Source organism: Nesoenas mayeri (assembly GCF_963082525.1).
Source record: "Nesoenas mayeri genome assembly, chromosome: 7".
NCBI lineage: Eukaryota > Metazoa > Chordata > Aves > Columbiformes > Columbidae > Nesoenas > Nesoenas mayeri.
The window spans coordinates 22,005,780-22,026,336 of NC_137551.1; the positions used below are offsets into that span (position 1 = coordinate 22,005,780).

The 20,557-nt window shown below is 37.5% G+C and overlaps 1 protein-coding gene across 1 annotated transcript in view; it reads left to right on the top strand.

Moving 5' to 3' along the window:
* FRMPD2 (FERM and PDZ domain containing 2) overlaps positions 1 to 20,557 on the top strand; it is a gene marked incomplete at both ends in the record, with an annotated part of 57,755 nt that overhangs the window by 22,980 nt on the left and 14,218 nt on the right. The window contains 18 exons of the mRNA XM_080347505.1: positions 558 to 665; positions 790 to 906; positions 1,360 to 1,595; positions 2,185 to 2,289; positions 3,501 to 3,594; positions 4,091 to 4,176; positions 4,366 to 4,513; positions 5,547 to 5,761; positions 7,046 to 7,144; positions 8,341 to 8,705; positions 11,883 to 12,174; positions 13,113 to 13,271; positions 13,924 to 14,098; positions 14,990 to 15,200; positions 16,337 to 16,374; positions 18,446 to 18,532; positions 18,957 to 19,021; positions 20,239 to 20,400. Coding sequence (XP_080203631.1) covers positions 558 to 665; positions 790 to 906; positions 1,360 to 1,595; positions 2,185 to 2,289; positions 3,501 to 3,594; positions 4,091 to 4,176; positions 4,366 to 4,513; positions 5,547 to 5,761; positions 7,046 to 7,144; positions 8,341 to 8,705; positions 11,883 to 12,174; positions 13,113 to 13,271; positions 13,924 to 14,098; positions 14,990 to 15,200; positions 16,337 to 16,374; positions 18,446 to 18,532; positions 18,957 to 19,021; positions 20,239 to 20,400 — 2,762 coding nt within the window. The remainder of the gene's footprint in view (positions 1 to 557; positions 666 to 789; positions 907 to 1,359; positions 1,596 to 2,184; positions 2,290 to 3,500; positions 3,595 to 4,090; positions 4,177 to 4,365; positions 4,514 to 5,546; positions 5,762 to 7,045; positions 7,145 to 8,340; positions 8,706 to 11,882; positions 12,175 to 13,112; positions 13,272 to 13,923; positions 14,099 to 14,989; positions 15,201 to 16,336; positions 16,375 to 18,445; positions 18,533 to 18,956; positions 19,022 to 20,238; positions 20,401 to 20,557) is intronic.

A 20,557-nucleotide genomic window follows, 5' to 3' on the forward strand; every position in this document is an offset into this window, starting at 1 on the left:
GGTGCAGGTCTGTGTGGAATATCCTGATCCTGAAGGCAAATATTCTACCAGTGAGAAGAATATATTCCTCAATAGGCAGAGTATTCTGAGCTAGGACAGTGAAACTGAACTACTTGAAAATAGATTTACTTTTCTTAGATATCTCTTACATATCCATTAGAAATTTATATGGCCTAGACTACATATGTAGAACAATGCTTGAATTTATCTAATGAGCCTTTATACCATTTTTCTCCTACTGGTGTTAAATACTAAGGTCCACAAAGTTTATGACTCTTGTAAGAAATTAGTTGGAATCTTTTAAAGTCCCAAGGCAGCAAAGTATTCTTAGTGAGAAATTGTATTTAAATAGCCACAGTCACCAGCACACTTTAATTATAACGTGAGTTCAAATCTCTCCCAAGCAAGACCTTGATGCCATGTAAATCAGAGCTCCCCATTCTCCAGACCATGTATAAAACTTATGCTGTTGGAGTAAGAGTTCTTTGCACTCCTAAGGTTCATCTTTTCTAATACTGCCAGTGTCTCTGCATTCTCTTGTTATCTCACTTTTGCAGGTTTTATAATTATTGGAGGAGAAAATGTAGGAAAATTAGACCTCGGTATCTTTATCGCTTCAATTATCCCTGGAGGACCTGCAGACAGAGCTGGAAATATCAAACCAGGTCATTGTCCTTAGTTTTTAATTAGAACTAAAATGCTTTTATGGTTTAAAGTTAGCTACTCTGGACTTATTTCCTTATATAGACGTGCTTTTCCTTCGGTTTATATTTTTTTTTTTTTTTGAAGGAGGACGACTCATCTCTGTGAATAATATTAGTCTTGAGGGTGTTTCGTTTAATACTGCAGTTAAAATCATACAGAATTCTCCTGATGAAGTGGAGCTCATCATATCTCAACCCAAAGGTATAAAGGCAAATGCCTTTGCTGGCTATGGAATGCTAATATTTAGCTCAGGACACTGGTATTTATGGTTGCAGTAGTACTCCCTTGTCACTCAGTGCCAGTTATAATAAGCATAGGCTAACCGTGAAGAGAGTCAACTTCTAGTAGGTATCATGTGATTTCTGTTCTACAGGAAGTGTGAAAAAATCTATTATGGGCTGCATTGCTGAATACGAAGAGAATTTTGGCATTTTTTTCTCTGTTAGAGAGTCATAGTCCTCTGCAGTGATGAAGTAGATACACTTCTCCACACTTATTATAGCTTCACTCCATTTTACAATGACTGACTCATTTTATGGATCTGATTTTACAACCAGTTGATGTGTCCTCCTGTGCTGAGGTATAATAATATTTGCTTTCAAGTTTACTTACTGTTTGCATTCAGCAATGTTTTATTTTGATATGATTTTACAGACATGTATGAAGATGGATTAAATGAAGAAAAGAATCTATCAAGAGGAAACAGCACCAGTGAATCTGAAATCTCTTGTGTAGACAGCGGGAGAAAAAAGATTCAGGACTGTCATACAGCTCCCCACAAAGAACAAGATATAAATACAGATGAACTTGAGAAGGCTCTTTCCCAGAGTTTAGCACCAAAATCGGGCCCTAGGATTCCAGTTCCTTCAGCTGATAGCCTGGATGTGGAGGTAACTGAGATTTTGATGCTCTTCAGCAACATCATGCCCAGCATGTGTCTTAATAACATGCCAGCTATATTAAAAGTGGAAAGTAAATGAGAAATTTTAAAAATGAGGAAAAGAGAAAGAAAACCTTGGAAGATGTTGCTTGTTAAATTACATTGTAAATGTCAACATAATTGACATGTCTAGAATATATGAAAAAATGGGGAAACTGTTCCACAAAATATTATTAAAAATTCTCCTCCCTTTTCCAATGGAGGTACAAAATTTTTATTATTTTCTTTCAATATCTTAAGTTTTCAACCAGACACAGAACAGCAACTTTTTAATGTCTAATTTCCTACTATTAGAGAGCCTCCCTATCTACACTCAGCTAATGCATATTTAGACATATTACATTTTAAGTAATACTAGTGTAAGCCTGAAATAATGTTAAGGATATAAATGGTACCACTCCGGGCTTATGGTGACAGCAGGTTCAAACCTTCTACATCTCCTGGAAACTTTCTCTCTCTCTTTTTTTTTTTTTTTTCCCTTTTCCCCTCTTTATTATTGAGATGCTGTGTTCTCATTAGTGTTTATATTTTTGAGACAGGAAGCTGATTCTTCTCACATACTGTCTCCATCTGAAACTGACTCAAAGGAAATCTACACTGTGGAGCTTGTTAAAGAAGACGGGACTTTTGGAATCAGTGTGACTGCAAGTGTTACTGTTAATCTTCCAGCGTGTCTGTAAACTGTTACATGACCAAGAAACACTTAGGGAAGTGTATTTCTGTGGAACAAATAGGCTGATAACAAAAACTGTTAGCATGGCCCATTTCAAACCTGTCTGACTGTTTGACAGAGAAAGCATAAAGTACTGGCTCTACTCATTCCCCCTTTCTTGCAGACAGAATCTATGAAAGAAGCACATGACAGTACCAGCTCTTTTCATCCTTACTCATTTGAAAACAAGACCTACCACTGAAAGCAGAGTTTGGTCAGGGAGGTATATAGCCAGAGCCTCTAGACAATGCAGCAATGCAAAGAGTTTTCTGAGTCACAACTGGCTTTGTTGCTCTCCTGGAGCTGCTGAAACTCAAAAGCTGTGTCTGTACAAACAAATTGCACAGGATCGTGAAGTGGGGTGAAGCAGTGGCCCACAGGCACTGCTTAATTGCTGGCAGCCCCTGATGTGGCTTTGGCTTTTGCCTCAAGGGCTGAAAGGAGATGCAGTTCTCCGTATGCTTAGAGGACCAGAGAAGGCAGCAGTGAAAACTGTCTGCCCCACTCGAATAGTAATACCTTACTGTGGCTATCATAGTTGTATTTACCCCTCCAGGCTGAGATGTCTTCACAGTTTTTGCTGAAATGGTGTGGGAAGCAACAGTCATTTCATTGCCTGCAAAAGAATTTAAGGGCTGCTTTTTCATCTGAATTTGGCCAGGGGATGTAGCTGGGCAGACCATGATTCTTAGGTTAATCTGGAATTTCTCTGAGCTGTAGGCTTTCAAGTGGCTGCAAAAGTTCAGGTTCATGTGTTACATGTTGTCTGAAAGGTTAAGAGTTGCTGAATGGATGCTGCATAGTTAGGAAGCTGGCATAAAGGCTGACTGAAAGATACAACCCAATCTTTATGTTAGTATAGGGAAAAATTATGAACATTTAGTAAAAGTTTTTATATAGCCATGTAGAAATGCATTACATTTTCCTGAGAAAATAATACAAGATTACTGCCTAAGGAAGTATACTACAACTAGATGGGACTTTGGAGTAATTCCCGCCCCGCCCCAGGCCCTTTATTTAAAAAAAAAAAAAAATGTGATTCCTGAAGCAGTTGCTTTGCAATGCTTGTGTAAAATTCTTGATTTTTATTACAGGAAGAACATGTGAAGACTCCACTCTAATCTGTGGCCATATGTTTTGCAGGGTGGAATTAACACTAGTGTGCGTAATGGTGGGATATATGTAAAGTCAATTATTCCCAGGGGACCTGCAGATAAGGACGGACAAATAAAGATAGGTAATGTGTCTGGCAATAAAACTTTGGGCTGCAGAACTCAATGTTAATATGGAACGCTCGCCACAGAGACAATGAAACACATTTGGGATCGGAAGTCGTACAACCTTGAAACGTAATATACTGTCCATCATTCCTCAGCCTGTCCCTGTGCTGCATGTAGATATCCCACTGAAAAAAACAGGAGCCTCATACAAACATTGTACAATTAATCTCTGTAGCTGCACATCAGGCTAGTGACTGACATCTATGTTCAGTGTTGCTGCAATAACCAGATACTATCACTGCATTTATTTATGGAATACCTTGGTATATTTTAAGTGCTAGCTATAGAATGCTGTGGAACTAGCAGTATTACTTGCATACAAGGTAACATAATTTGACATACGTAAATGGGAAGATCTACTGCAATGTGGGTAGCCTCAAGGTTTACATCCATTGAACCTGAACATCAGAACAACTTTACCACTTTTTGTTTGCTTGTATTATTTTGCCTCAGGTGATCGTCTGTTGGAAGTAGATGGCATCAGCCTCTGTGGCATCACCCACAAACAGGCCGTGGAATACCTTAAGAAGTCTGGCCAGGTTTGTACAACAGAGCTCAATAAGATAGCTAGTAGAATAAACTGCACTTAGTATGGAGTACAGTAGCAAAGCTGAGTCAAAAGAGACTTCTCCAACCCCATCCAACCTCATTCTCCTAAATAAGAAAAAGAAAAAGACATAGGGCTTGGTGTGTACTTTGTAACCAGAACCTGTTCATCATTGTTGTAGATTGCCAAGCTGGTTCTAGAAAGGGGAAACTACCATTTGCCAGAGCCATGCCTGAGTGCTAGTGACAGAAAGGAGGACCAATGTGCAGTTGTTTCTGTGGCAACATCCCTCACAGACGGCACCAAGGACTACTGCTTTTTGACAGATGGTGAGAGATAAAAAAGGAGCTCATAGTGACTTATTACAATGTGTAAGAAAAGAATGAATGAAAATAGTACTATGAAATTTCTGTGGGTTGGAGGGAAAACTGCATACTGAATAAAAATATAATATGCAATGTTAATGGCATTATTCAAAATTGATTTTGAGCAAAATATTTCTGATGTAGCTAGGGTCAGGGTTGCTAGATATAGCTGAGTTTATCCTTGGCATAAATACCGTATCTCTTAGCCTTCACAAGGTGGGGCTGGCAAGGGACGTCCCTGTCTGTACTCTAGAGCACTCTTAGGCAGGAAGCAGTTGTGTTGGTGTTGCCAGCCTGTTACCCAAGGAGAGCATCACCAGCACAGCTGCTGCTGCTGCATCAGTGATGAAGCTGGGGTGAACTGCTGCCCCAGGTCCAGGACTGCAGACTGCCGTCACGTCATTTCTTAAAAGCAGAGGATTCAGAGATCACTTTCACTGAACTTAGCCAACAAATAAATGCTGTATCTTTTACTGTAAGGCTGTCTCATAAACACTAAGTCTGAACCATACTTTCCCATGGGGCATTTGAGCCTCTACATTGTCCCTAGCAGAATGGGGTTCATCTGCAACCGTGGTATTTCGGATGGTGCTGGTCTCTTGTTCTTGTCTGAAAAGAATGGTAGCTTGAATTCCAGCTTAGGCTGGTTAATGCAGCTACAGAGTAGTAATATTTACCCAACACTTACAGAACAATGTCAGAATAGGACAGCATTTTAACCTTCTTATGTTGCTACAAAACTCTTCTTCCTTTATGGGCTCGTACTAGATGGCATAAAGTCTGTGCATGCACAGTAGAATACAATCCAGTTCTCCCCATTCTGCCTATGAGATTTTAAGTTACAGGAACTTCAGGCCCTTCTTTTGACATTAGTATCAGTAGATCTACCTCTGCAGCACACAGGGAAAAGGTCTGCTGAGGCTATAATTTACATCAGCTCCTTAGGAGGTATATGTACCACAGCTACCTTTCTTTTCCCAATCCCTGCTTTGAACAGATACTATATTTGAAGTCAAATTGACAAAGAATTCTGGAGGCCTTGGCTTTAGTGTACTGCAAATGGGAGGAGATGCTCATGAACACCTTGGAGGAGATATTGTCAGGATCAAAAGACTGTTTCCAGGGCAGCCAGCTGAAGAGAATGGTGAAATCGAAGTTGGAGACATCATTTTAGCTGTGAATGGGAAACCTATTCAAGGACTCTTGTATCAGGTACCAGACAGCACTATCACTGGGACTTTAGATGGGTAACATTAATAAAGACAATGGGATGAATCTGCATTTAAACTTAATTATCACCAGAGGGGGGCAGAATTTGCATATAATTAGTTTGATGTCTCTGTAGGATTCTTCTCTAGAATTCTTACTGAGAATTTCCTTCCTAATGGAGTTCTCACAGAGAATTTTTTCTGCCATTTAATCTATAACTTTCTACTATTGATGCTCAAAGTCTACTGTTAGATGCACACCAGTTGTTATTTAGTTGGAATCTTTGTTCCTGTTATGCATCACTGGAATATTTTTTTCCCTGTGGTCATTTGTGCTTTGTAATATCATGCCGGCTACCATACTCCAGTTTCAAATCTCTACCAGGTGAGGTAAATCCCGTGTAATTTTTTTTACCTGGAATGAGAAATTTTATACTTGCATGCAGAAATTAAATGGTAAAAAAGGACTACATGTGGATTTATTTCTTACATTGTAATCTTTTCACTTTATGAAAAATCCCTGAGTTTTGTATATGAATATGCACGGAATAGATAAGATTGTAACAAACAGAAATCATTAAATTATGCAATTCGTCCACTGACAGGTCATTCATGTCATTGAGTGGCTAGGGCAAAAGACAAGGTGCTGTATCTCCTAGATGCCTTGGCAGGGTGCTGTAATTGCACTCTTTTTTTTTTTCCCCCTCCTGACCTGGACTCTGTCCTTTTCCAGCACTGTCTTGCTTTGTGATGTACAACCTTTTTACTCAGTTTTTGCAGGGGTGTCACAGCGTGTTTTAGTCTAGAGGAAAAAGAATTTCCGTAGGCGAAGTATTTCATCTTCCGCCATAGCTGAAAGCTGCATGCCACTGAATAGATGTTAAGTCAAAGAGGGGCTTTGAGGAAATCTGCCTTTGGTTATATCAATATGACAGTCTGTGGAGCTATGCTGATGTAATTGACTGAAGACCTGTCTCTACCATATACAGTTTGATTGCATTTGTCTGAAAATCCTGTTTTCTTCACAAAAAGTATTGTTTTAAAACTATGTGTCTGTTAGTAGAACAAGACTTTGTGAACAGAACTATTTTAGATACACATTCACATAAAAACTATGGTCCACTTATGTGACAATCATGAGTAGTGACTTTTGGCCCCCATACACTGCTGAGAGGCAGTACTAGGAATTAGGCATTCACAATAAAAATTGTCTCCATCCCAGCTGGTAAAATAACATGTACTATAGACTGTGTTCCGTAAGAAACCTAATTTCCTTCTTCCTGCTTAGGATGTCCTGCACTTGCTGCGAGGATCTCCTCCAGAAGTCACACTACTACTTTGCAGACCACCGAAAGGTGTTCTACCAGAAATAGAGCAGAGTGCCCTGGTAAGGCAAAGCTTCTGGAAGTAAACTGGCTTCTACAAACCTAGAAAAGCACCACTAGATTTTCTATATAGTCTTGAACAAGGCAACCTTCCCTTTTCTCCAGTGCCCTCTATTCCATTTATTTCCCACCCCAGCTTCAACTCAAGCTCTAGAGTTCAACTGATTATTCCTTAGCAACTAAAATAATTGGAATCTGAAAAATGTAAAACATGTTTATCCCAGTACAACAACTTTTGAAATTCAGTATTATCACTGGAGTGAAACAGCACATACCCAAGCAGATCTTCTAGTGATGCTTCTAAAAATGCTCTCCTAGATCATCAGCCAGAAACTGCAGATATTCTCAACTGCAGCTATTATAACTTGTGGGTTTAAGGTGGCTATATTACTCCCCAAAATGAGAGGAAAATAAATGACTTTTCCTATCCAGGCTACCGCTTTACTTTAATAAATGAAATAATGGTTTCAACTGGTTATTGAGGTTCTTATTGACAGTGAGCAGAATCTACAAGGGAAAAAAAGGAGGAAATAAAAAAATCAAACATTGGAGAACACAGAGACTAAACCAGTGCTATCAGGTGTGCTAGCATTATTGTTCCTCCTTCTTGAACACAAATCACAGACACATACACAAGTATTCTGATAATCAACATGCATTTGCATCACTCTTGCTCCATGCAGAATGTGCTACTCATGGTTTCTGTCCCACAAGGATTTATAAGTATTGTCCATGGGCAGACAGAAATGACCACCAGGACCATCTCCAGATAACAAAATGGCTGCCATTATTCTTATAAAATATACCCTTGGCTGATTTCCATGGTTAGTCACACAGGAGCCAAATTTGGAAGCCAGCTCTACACAATGAAAAGAATATAGACACAAAGTTGAGGCATGATATGAAAATAAGTAAAAATCAGCCACCTTTAGCAAAGAATTAATTGGGAAAGTGAACTTGTGTAGTAGTTTCCTGTCTGGAAATTCTGAAGGATGTGGAAGATGAGCATAAAGACAAAGCAGTTACTTAGTGAGATTATCTCCCTCTTTTTTTTTTTCCCCCTCCCTTCTAGCTACCATTCGACATTTTCACATTCAGACACTTGTTGATGTTGCCTCTTCAAACTATTTTGTTCTCAAAGGAAAGAAGATGTGAGATAAAAAAAAAAGTTACACTAACCTTTCTGTTATTTTGATAGACTCCAGCACCATCTCCAATTAAGGAGTTTGTGACAGAAATGCCAGGCAGTACAGAGGTAGGAAATTGTATGGACCAGTCTACCAGTGATGGAGGTAGCACCTCTCCAGACATCGAAGACTGCCTGGATTCTCCAGTGGCAGCAGATTTCAGTGAGCCTCCTGAAGAGGACAGCTCAGCTTATGAAGAGCAGGAAACTGAGTTTCAAGAGAAGTCCTTACAGAAATTTATGACTACCAGGGAAAGTTTCTATAAGCATCTTTGGAAATTTCATCAAGAAGCTGCCAGTTCTGAAGTCTTGCACTCCCTAGAAGAAGAAGTGAAGCAGAACTGCTACTCACCATGTGAATTTGGATGGGCAAAGGGGTAAGAAATTATGAAATCTACTCTGCAGCTTTTCTTTCAGTTCTTAGAATTTTGAAAGTGAATTGCTTAAGTTTAACTATAGGGCTATCTTCTTTAATCACTGATGATTACTGAGGATTTTGCTTTACCATCTTACCGTGACTATCCTAATCTGCTCTATTTATTATCATCTTCTTAGAATTTTGCATAAGTCTGCATTGCAAGACTGTTGTATGAGTGCTGCACTACTGTAATCATTTATGCTGTTCAGCCAAAGCTGGCTGCAGTTTCAAATCAGTGGAAAGACTTATTGACTTAAATAGGAATAAAAGGCTTTCTTATTTATTATATACTCTATTAATTCAAATTTTCTCAGAGCTGACTTCAATAGGCATCAAAAATTTCTTTCTTATTGTATGATCTTTTAATTTCAAATTTTTTCAGAGCAAATAAAAAAACCTCAGAAGACAAACTGTGACCCAGGAGAAAAAAAAAAAAAAAAAGTTATTTTCCAGTCTTCAGAAGCCAATAGAAGCCCCAAGCCAGAGGAGTTGTACAATAAAATGCAGTGCAAATGGACGCAGCCTTCTTTTATACTCTTTTGGATATACCAAACACTGGCACACAGAAGACAATCCATTCCATTCAAAAAATCTTTCCCATGCAAAAGAATATAAATTATCAGAACAGAAAGGATCGATGGAAAGACAAGGGTCTTACAGAGACCCTTAACTTACAACTTTAGTAATTTTATCTAGAAATTAATTTCTATTTTTCCATTCTTTTGTTTCTCTTGACATTCATCAAGCACAGAAGCAAACAGTGAGAGATTTCAGGCCCTGGGGAGTCATGGCATCAGCTCACTGAAAGTCAAGTGGGGCCATAGTAGCAATTCATACTTGTAGCTCTTGTCTCTTGAGAGGAGAATCTTCACTCACATTCCTGAGTGAAACTTCAGCTTACATATATGCTTCTCTACTGCTGAGAATAAAAGCAGCAGATACATGTCTACAGCAAACATGCTTGCCAAGAGATACAGATTAAACAAAACTAAGTTTCTTGTGGGAAAATATGAATTCCAAGAAAAGTTTTATATTCTTCCCCACAAGGAAGTTCTGAAGTAAATGTTTTTGTTTGGTGCATTCTCGATATCATTTAGTTTCAGCTTTTGCATTTTCAAAAGGCAGCCAGAGCACTTTAAGGTGGTATGCATTTTGAACAGTATTTTAAATGTAATCTCAGTTTAAATAATCCTGCCATCTAAAAACATGAAAAACCCCAGAAGGACATAGGCATTAATGAAGAAACTTATTTTCTTCTGATTGCTCAAAACTTCTCATGTAGGAATCGTTTGATATGAATTTTAAAAGTTCCCTGCTCAGGGTTTCACATGGAAAATTCCTTTCACTCTTCTCATTGCTATCTATAAGAATCTTTAAAAAAGTTGCTTTGAAAAACTGTAACCCATAGTTTTCCCCTATGAAGTCCAGGTGTAGGGGTCAAGAGACTCCAAAATAAAGTTGAGCATGACAGTGGAGCTCATATATGGGCATGAAGGACCAAGACTCATGTTATTTTCCATGGTGATATAGAGATGGGTAGAAGCTGTGCTATGATTAAGCCACTGCCGGCTCATTGCCTTGAGCTTGTTTAGCTCTGCCAAACACCTTTCATATCCCTTGAAGGTCAGTCAGCACTCCACTAACATGTGACAGCTTCTATGACACCCATATTGAGCAACATCCATTGAATTTGCTCTTTCCTGTCTTCAAAAGAAAGGAGCAGAGTGCATTTGCTGTTATCCTTAAACATTGCTTTTAGTCGCCTCATTCTTCCACAGTATTGTAAGTAACTGTTGTTCAGCGATAAAAGCACAAACTGTCAGCTTTACTATCAGCTTTGCTGTATTATTGGAGATGGCCAACTTCTCCTTTACTCTCTGCACAGATATAAGCTGACAGACTGCATTGCTTCCCTCACTGAGGGCACACAACATGAGCCTATGTTTTCCTTATTTTGGTCAATATTTCAAAAATACTAGCCATATCCAGACAAAATGCCCGTTTTGCTACTTTGCTTTATATTTTTCTTCTGACCATAGACAACATTTTAACAAGAGCACAACAGTGAGGATCTTCTATGATTTCATACTAGGCACCCAATTTATGTTCCTTTTGGTTGTATATATTTGTTTGGGAGATGGCACATAGTGAAAAATCCTAGGCAACTGTTATATATGAAATGACAGGGCATCTTTGCTCTGTGAAGCATTATTAAAAGTGATGCTATTTTCAGTGTTTTTAAGATGAATGACACATCAATATTTCAATAAAGATTAATATGAATAAAACACATATTTAAAGAAAAGTGTTTCAAGCTTTTCTATTAGCTTTAATGGTAAATTTAGTGGGAGACAATGTTGTTCTATATAGACTATACTAGTTTATCTATTAGAGTTCATTAATAACAACAGCCAAAACAATATTGAACACACCACATATGATTAGGGTCTGGGCTTGAACACTGAAAGTGCTAAATACTCTGACTCTAATAAAATCAATAATAATTTTAGTTCAAGTAACTGAAGAAATACATTGTTTTCTATAAGGTAACTCTTATGTCTCAAGGCAAGCATAAGAATAAATGCAGGCTTACAAAGAGAAGTCAGGACTTGTATTTTTCATGGAGAGACAGGATTCATTTAATATTTCATATTTCTCATCTGTGCTCTGGTTACTGAGGAAAGACCTGTAGGGGCCAGGAATATGTCTGGCATTCCTTTTTCAAGAAAAATGCAAATGTGAAAATTGTAGTAGTATTATAATGTGCATAACACTTACTAGGTAAGCTAATTGAGTTGTTTATGACAGATGAAATAATTAATGATCTAGGAATTTTCCACTTTTTCAAGAAGTGACCAAAGTACTAACTGACGCTTTATTAAAAAAAAAAAAAAAAAAAAAAAAAAAGTGCAAGATTTTGCAAAGACTGTTTTCAAATTCTGAAAGATTTTTAATATTTTAACTAGCTTCGCCAAATATTGATTACTTATTTATTTTTACAGTAACACTGGAGGACCCAGACTGCAATTTAGTACCATAACTAGTACTTCAGTTAAAATAAGGTCATGTATGTCAGTGGCCATCTAATAAAGCATATGGAGGAAAACTCCAGCACTGCAATCTTTTTATTTTCCAGCCACATATTTAATAAGAGTGATGATGACCTATCGAACACAAACTGTATGCCTGAAACTCTCTCTCTAACCCCTATTGATGAAGAGTATCTCACCATCAGCTCAATGTCTGTGACCTCCCTTTCACGAGGAGGAGGCTCCGAGACGCTCTCCACAACCATGGTGACCCCACAATCACATCTTTGTGGTCCTTTCTCATCCTCCCTGCCTGCTAGAGAGACACATGACAGTGACAATGAATGGGAAGACTTGGAGGAACTGGAAGAGAAGGAAGAAAATGAAGATTGCACGAGGGTATGTGATAGGCACCAGGTTATTAACAGGCAGAATATGACAAGTGAAAAGAAAGAATTTTAAGAATGCAACATTCTTAAACATTAATTTTAACTCATTAACTATGCTATTTATGCATGGCTTTTTTTACTTTCCTGAATGTTCACAATCTTCAAGTAACCGCAACTTCCTCTATGTCCAGCTCTCCAGAATTCTTTACCATTTGTCTTAAGGCCATATCCCTGCTTTTGCCATCTTACTATTTCTTCAACTTTCCAGCATTCTGCAGTGTTATTCCCAGCATACAAAGGTCTAAAAGTCCTCTAGTGGCCTCTAAAATTAATTAGAGTCAGCTATGTTTTGTTTGTTTGTTTGTTTCCTGTCATGTTTTAAAACCACACAGAAAATCACTTTGTTACAGTAATACTACTGTAATGTCCTGGTAAGAAAGTGTGATCCTTGTGCTAATTGCTGTTCAAAATGTAGGGCTCGGTCCTGCCAAATGCTGAACATCTTACATTCCTGCTGACACTAATGAGCTCTGAATTCCCACTAATTTGTGGAACACCAAGGACAAAATTTAAATCCAGCCATTTCCTTCAGTGGAACTGCAACAGCAATAACAACAGTAATCTCTGAACACTATTATTGCCATGCTTGTCAACTCAGAGGACTCCAAGCCTTTCTTTACACATTTCAAATGCCAAAATTCCAGTCTCTGATCTCATTCTCTGCCTTATTAGGCCAAATCAATCAATCACCATGACACTCCACTTAGGAGAAGATAAGTAGAATTAATTTTGGAATAAGGCAGTGGCAGGAGCAGAGAAACTCTTATGTATGTTCTTATTTATACCATCTGAGGATCTGATTCCTATCTGCATATAAAACAAAATGGGAGATGTTAGTGAAGCAAAAGAAAAGCCTACATCAAACATATCTTGTGCTTATTTTAATAGGAAATGGAGATCTTCGTGACTTTGACAAAGTCAGAGAACAACAGTTATGGATTCTCTGTAGTTCTTAACAAAGTGGACAACTGCCTGTATATTGACGAAATCTTGAATGACCCTGCCCTGTCTGATGGAAGACTAAGAAGGGGAGACAGAATTATTATGGTACAGTAGTCCTTCGAGTTTATACAGAGGAGAGAATATTTGCAGATCAGTGTCATTTAGCTTTGGTATTCTTCATTCTGTAGGATCCAGTTTATCACATATTTAGGCATGCAAGTGCAAATGAATCATATAATAAATGCAATTCTGCTGACTTCAATGGGATAATTTCAGACTGAATAGATTATATGACTAGGCAAATAACATGAATCATATAGCAGTCATACAAGATAACCAAGACATTAAATGTCTTCCCAATCAAGTGACATAAACTCAATTAATGTAATAAGATAGGTGACATACAAAGGATGCGGGAGTTATGTCCTTTGTAATATATGAATAAAGCCTGGTTTTAGTCTGATTCATCTTCACTTTCTTGCATTAGTCTGTCTTTTTTTTTTTTTTGTTACAAGACCTTGACTTCCAAGAAAAACGAGCTATTTTATGAAAGCTTTGCATTCAGAAAAAATAAAAGCTCAACAAAGAAATCTCACTGCAGTCTTAACTGTACCATTCACTGACATTAAATACCAGAGCAAAGCAGTAACATTGAAGTGAAAACTGATTTCAGTTTATATGCAAAATTTAGAGTGGTGAGAGAACTACATGGTGGTCAATGAGATCTATGACATCATTTTATTGATTTGTCATCTAGGTGAATGGAACTGATGTCACATCTTTACCATGCAATGAAGCCCTGACTTTACTGCAAAGCTCTCCTCCTGATCTGCACCTCGTGGTTGGTCGTGCTGATTGTGATCCATGTCCCTCTATGAGGCCAGATGAGATTCCTGAAATTACTCTCACCAAAGGTGCCAATGGACAGCTAGGTGTGTAGGAAAAACTATGCATACCATTTAGGACAGGGAATACAGCAATTGAGATAATCATAAGTAACTGTGGTCTTGGATCAATATGGATCCTGTGTGACCTTGACACCTTTATGCTCTCTTCCATTGCCCATGGCCAAGGAAGGGAGAGGATTATTTTGGGCAAGGCCTTAAAGGGAAGACTGATATCTCTTTATTAGATCAATATCTTTGCATTATCACCCTATCAGCTGAAGTTTCTGGCAGATGTCTAGTCTCATATTTTTATGATAATATTACACAGAAGTTGTTGGTACTTAGCTAAAAAAACCTCCAGTGGATTCATCACAGACAAAAGGCTTTATGTACATTGTGCAATACAAGTGATAAAAGAAATCTCCATAGTGTGAGTATTGCTGCAGAATGTGGCAAGTACTGCACACAGATAAACCTGTAGACCCAGGAAACAACACAGATTTATCTGCTCAGGTTTTCAGTCCAGAAACTAGCTTGTTCGGAGGTTCCTTGAATATCATTGCACAATTCTGGTTTGCACTATATAAGTATCCCCTAAGCACTCTGGTATGAAGGAGTTATTGCTGTTCAGCTAAGTGTCTTCTTGAAATGACTATTCAACATTAGGTGAAATAAAGTACTATGGAATAGCTGAAGTGTAGAGATGGACAATATCATTTCAGTTTTTTCCATAGTTTTTTGACATATAATTGCTTTTCACTCTCCCAGTCCAGCTTTTATTCCCTGTCTTGTGGGGGCAAGTCTATTGTTTATAATGTTGATGATTTGTTCAGCCTGTCTTTCAATGACCCACATCTGTTCTGTTAGGCTCTGTGTCCCTGACAGCAGAATTCAAAACATGCTGCCACAAAAGATGCTTTCTCTTCATTATTCTAGGTTTGAAGCTGACAGGAGGAGCTGGAAGCAAGTTGCAAGGTATTTATGTGCTAGAGATAGTGCCTGGCTCTCCTGCCAGCATGGAAGGCAGTTTGCAGCCACGCGATCAGATTGTTTACATCTGTGGACTGTGGACTGAGGGCATTAGCCTGGATGATGCAGTGAGGGTGTGTGAAGCTGCCACCCAGAATGTCCAAATCAAAGCCACAAGGTAAATCTGAGCATACTCAATCTCAGTCCTAATGTTAAAGCAAATTTCTACATTTTACATCATTAAAGCAAACAATAAAAACAAGACAAAATACAAGAAAAATGCTTTACCTCAAAGGTCTGAAGGTTGCAACCTGATGCATAACATCGATAAGATATCTGAACTCCTTGTAATTACAGCTAACACAGTGAATACAAGTAGGCTCATACAACACAAATGAGAACTCTTCAAACTTCATTATCCAAACACAGATGTGAATCCTTTAACTTTGAGGCTGACCATAATTTTCAGATATCTTGTTCTCCAAGGAAAAGCTGTATATTTCCAACACTAGTGCCAACCTTCTCCATACGTTCTCAGATTCATACCTACAGGCACGAAAATACTTCTGATGGGAACCTCCAAGATACTTCCAACAGCCAAATATTTTAGAAAGTTGTTAAAAATGCAGCATTTAATCTGCAGCAAGTTATGAATTTCTCTCATCAGTTCTTGGCCATACTGTAGATTTATTGTGTTCTGCAGTCTGATAGAGCATCAACAGAGGTCATGGACTGACATAGAAAAAGCTTCCAACAATCTCAGAGAAACAGTTAAATAGTAACCCAAAAGCATGTGAATAACTAAGTTACATAACTGTAACTGGCAATAGTATGTCTGTCACAGCTATCTTGATGTAGTTCAAACTTTTATAAGTTTTTTATTAATTTGCACTGGGCTAGCAGCTGAAGAAACTGCAGCCTCATTATACTTCTTGCTGCATGAGCAGTTAATGGGCAACAATAAAATAATTTACAATCTAAGGAAACAAACAGAAATAGTGAAATAGAGCAAAGAAAATATCAAAAGATCATTCCTACTTTATAAAGGAGAAACTGAAGCAGTTGCATATTGGGACAGATGGTTTAGCATGTATTTCTTTCCCCAACCCATTTAAATAATATGTTTCACTGTTTTTAAATACAGTCAAATATTTCACATACTGATATAAATGTTCTTTAGGAAAGCAACACTAATAAAATCACAGAAGCACAACTATAATTTAGACAACTGGCTTTCTAAAAATATTTTTCATATGTGCTTTACAAAGCATGCAGCTCTTAATGGCTCACATATTTCACTTTTTCTGCCCCCAGAAATGGCAATCCAGTGGTTCCTATAGATCAGGAAAAGAGTAAGTAAGGCTTTTTTTTTTTTAGTTCAAAACTTGCTTTTGATTTTGAAAATAAACCTAAGGTATTGATTCATTGCATTTAAAAAGTTAATAACAGATTGTAACTTGGCATTCAGTACTTCTGTTACTGCCATTCCAAGTGTGAGGAAACCTTAGTACCACTTTAAAGACAGAAATGAAACACAGAGCTCTGTTAAAAAAAAAAAAAAGATAGATAGATAGATAGCATTTTGCATAGTCAGTTTCTATTTTTTCCAATTTGTTGTTATTAAATGGGAATTTTATGTGGTCATATTTCAACAACTGTTTTGATTGAAACTATTTTCTAAGGGGTTTACCAGAACTTTTTTTGAGACACTATTTAATATGAGCCACTACTACCTTGGATATTAGGAAAAAATTCTTTATGGAGAGCATTGTCAGGCATTGGAACAGACTGCCCAGGGCAGTGATGGAGTCACTATCCCTGAAGGTGTTTAAAAGACATATAGATGAGGTTCTTAGGGGCATGGTTTAGTGCTAGAGTTAGCTTATGGTTGGACTCAATGATCTTGAGGGTCCTTTTCCAATCAACCTGATTCCATGATTCATCATCTAGACTGAATTTTTAAACTGGTATCAATGAATCTATAGGAAATCAGAAACAGGCAGCACTAATATCTCTCAATTTATATAAAAGTATTCCTATTAGGGGATGATAATGAATACTATAACTGACACAAAACTTAAGCAATCATCTACACTACAAAACCTTGACCAGATCTGCTTTAGCAGCAGCAGGAGTCTCAGCAAGCAGAGGCTGCATGTGCAGCATCAGGTGGAAGGATAGGCATCATGTCTCTGTCAGTGCATAGAAAGTGTGTTAGTTATGCAACTAATACTTTCAAGTGTACGTTTTGCTGGCATGTCAAGTCAAGTCTAACCCACAGTTTCATTTACCTGACTGAATATCCAATATTTTTTTTTGATCATGCAAAGATTACCTGAAAAAGTAACCCTGCACCAGAATTGCTTAAATGCCCACACTCATCTGAATATTGGCACAGGGCTACCTGAAGAAATTATTCCAAACAATTAGCCATGTGTTTGTTTTTATAAACCGAAGCAGCTTATTTCAGTTACTGAAGAACAAACTTCTTCGAGTTGACTACAAGACACAGATAAAGTTATGTATACTCTCAGTTTCTGTGGTATAACTAAAGCATGTTAAATGCATATCCTGGTAAGGCCTTGCTTTCACATCCTCACTCCATGAGCTTTGCAAATTATAAGATTTCTCAAGACACCTTCAAAGTAGGTTACAGATCTGGTCCACCTCCAATGCAGATTTGTGCACTCTACAATGGTACAGTTACCTGCCTCTCTTGTAAAACAAGATTCTTTCCTTTTATAAGACACTTAAAAAAATCTATAGTAATTTGGTATCTTGGTATCTGGCATTCTTTTTGCTATCATCTCTGATAGATTAATGTATAACAATTTGCTATTATGGAAGCAAACCTTCATTTTATAGACTCTCAGTCTCTTAGTTACAAAAATGAATACTAAATTTGCAAATGCAACAGGGAGCTTTTTGTGTTTTGTTTTTAAACAACAGAACACTCACCATTTTCTGTAACTCATACATTAAGAGTAAAATAGTAAAAGCACCAAGATATAATAAAGCAAAAGCCCAAACCTGGGGGTGGGTAGAGGGAAGAATATCAAGAAATGCACATTAACTTCTTGCATATCCATCTCTGCAGACACTAACACACCCTGCTGCTTCCTCTGCCTTCTCATTGCCACATGTCTAGAATGACTCAGTCTGATCTCTGATTGTACAGTTTTAAAAATAACAATGATTGAGATGAAATATTTCTGCAATTCATGACAGAATTGTTTATATCACTGTGCAACTGGCAAACTTAATCACGCAGTAGTGCCTCAAACTGCCTCATATACTATTGATATTGGATATTGATGCTTTGTTTAATAATATAAGCACAGAGTTTACATTCCCTTGTGTATATGAAGGTTAGCAGGAGGCCTGTCAGAACAAAACAAAACAAAACTGTGTATATGTTTTCAGGGCCACCTGCTGAGACAGAGAGAGAGAAAAATTCTCTCTCAGATGAAAACCTAAATGCCCAAGAACAGCATGTGCTCCACCAACATGGTAAGGAACTTCATATTTTTCAATCAAGGTTAGTAAAATTTTGTTCCTCCTCTGAAAGGAAAGAAGTCTGTAGGTGGAACTGGCAGCACCTGGGAAAGAGTAATTCTTCATAAACAAAACTGCCTCCTTCAGAGTTTCAGAAAACATTTATACATCACCTGTTCTCCATCTTACGTCTCTGACCATGTAACCTACAACATTGAAAGCTTGTTTTGAAACCTGCTCACTGGAAGGTAAAAATCTACAGGGATAATATGCAGAAGGCTCCGTTCACAGTTCAGGAGTTTAAGCCCGCAGGCATTATTTTGTATTTTACGTGTCAAATATAGAGTGCTTTATTATGTCTCTGAATATGATTTTGAATGTTGTACTATGGAACATTTTACCAATACACCTGTGTAAAAGTTGTTGCTGCTTTTCACAGAAAAACCTTTGGAGGAAACAAACTGTAGTGCTCAGCAAAACACTCCCAATTCTCCAGATTGTAAGGTGAGTGGCAAATTTTACTCCACTATTCTGTTGCTGTTTTTCAATGCGTAATATCACTATTTTACCAGCTTGCTAAAGTATGGCTCATATGATATAGCCCCTCTGTTGGGTCTTCATAGGACTATTTAACAGTTTACAAGATTAATCCTTAGCTTAGAAAGCATGGGGTTTTGGGGAAAATAAGTGTAATCGTCAAACATTTTCCAAACCTTTGGAGTATTATGCAGCACTGAAATAAACCCTAATGGTTTGAATTTGGCAAGCATAATGCCATTTTTGAACTGATGAATTCCTAAAATACACAGGTGTGTTATTTGAAAAAAAAAAAAAAAAAGAAAAGAAGTAATTTCCATGCTCAATATACAATGCCCCAAAATTCTTACAAGTGCAAACATCACTTCTGTTTGTGCAAACATGTGGAAAATAATGTTACTCCGAATTTAAATTACCTGCATTTGGACTGATATTTCATAGGAATAGATTTACTAATTTTCTCTTCGTTGTGGTTTGCAAAAAAGGGCTGTCTCTTGTTAAAATTAGACCTTCAACCTGGCAGAAAAATTGTAACCATTTTCTCACTTTTGATTAAGTCATCACTATTACTGCTTCTTCCACACCATTTAATCCATTATGGTTTATCTGTTCAACTTGATGAAATGATTTCTGAAGATATTTGCAACATTGGAACTATCCATGCTGCAAGTCATAAAAATTTCTAGGCTGCTGCTATTTCTGACATAATACTTGACCCTAAAAAAGCAGCTGATTTTAAAACTGAATGAAGTGCTAAAGCCAAACAGATAGGTATGTTGGGGTTGCAAAGTTAGGGTTTTCATCATAGAAAAAGAATAGGGTATGTACTGCATTACTACCATGCTGGAGATAAAAGTGATTTGTTTGTCAATGAAGGTGATGTATTTTATATATTTTTAAAAGGTTACAAAAGTATGTGTTTCCTTGCTCTTAAGAGGTTATTTTCCCCTCCAATACTTATTAAAAAAAGATTACAGAAATAAGTATGTACTACTTTTATTCTGATACATACATGCAGCTGCTATGTTTATCTCTAGAAGCTCTATAAACCTATTTAAGAGAAGGATAAATTACATCAGCCAGTGAAGACTGTGAAGCATAATGGGACTCTTTGATACTAAAAATGCAAACAAATCACATCCCTGAAGAAAGCTCACTTTAGATTGGATCGTTTTCTTTTGCAGGACTTCATTGTTAAGATTGAGCTGGAAAAAGCAGAAAATGGAAGCCTAGGATTTGCACTGGTAGGTGGAAGAAATGGCAGAGCTATCCTAATAAAAGCAATCAGTCCAGACAGCATTGCAGATCTAGATGGGAGGCTTCAAGTTGGTGACATCCTACTTAAGGTAATGCTGCTTCTTCATTATTTTGGCCTACATTTTCTCCAGTTACTCTATCATGAGCATTCTGTTCAGTATGAAGGTTGCACAGATTGGAAATCTGAGGCTGCTTGGCACAGTAAAACATAGAAGATGATGTCCATTGGCTCCCCACCCCTTGCCC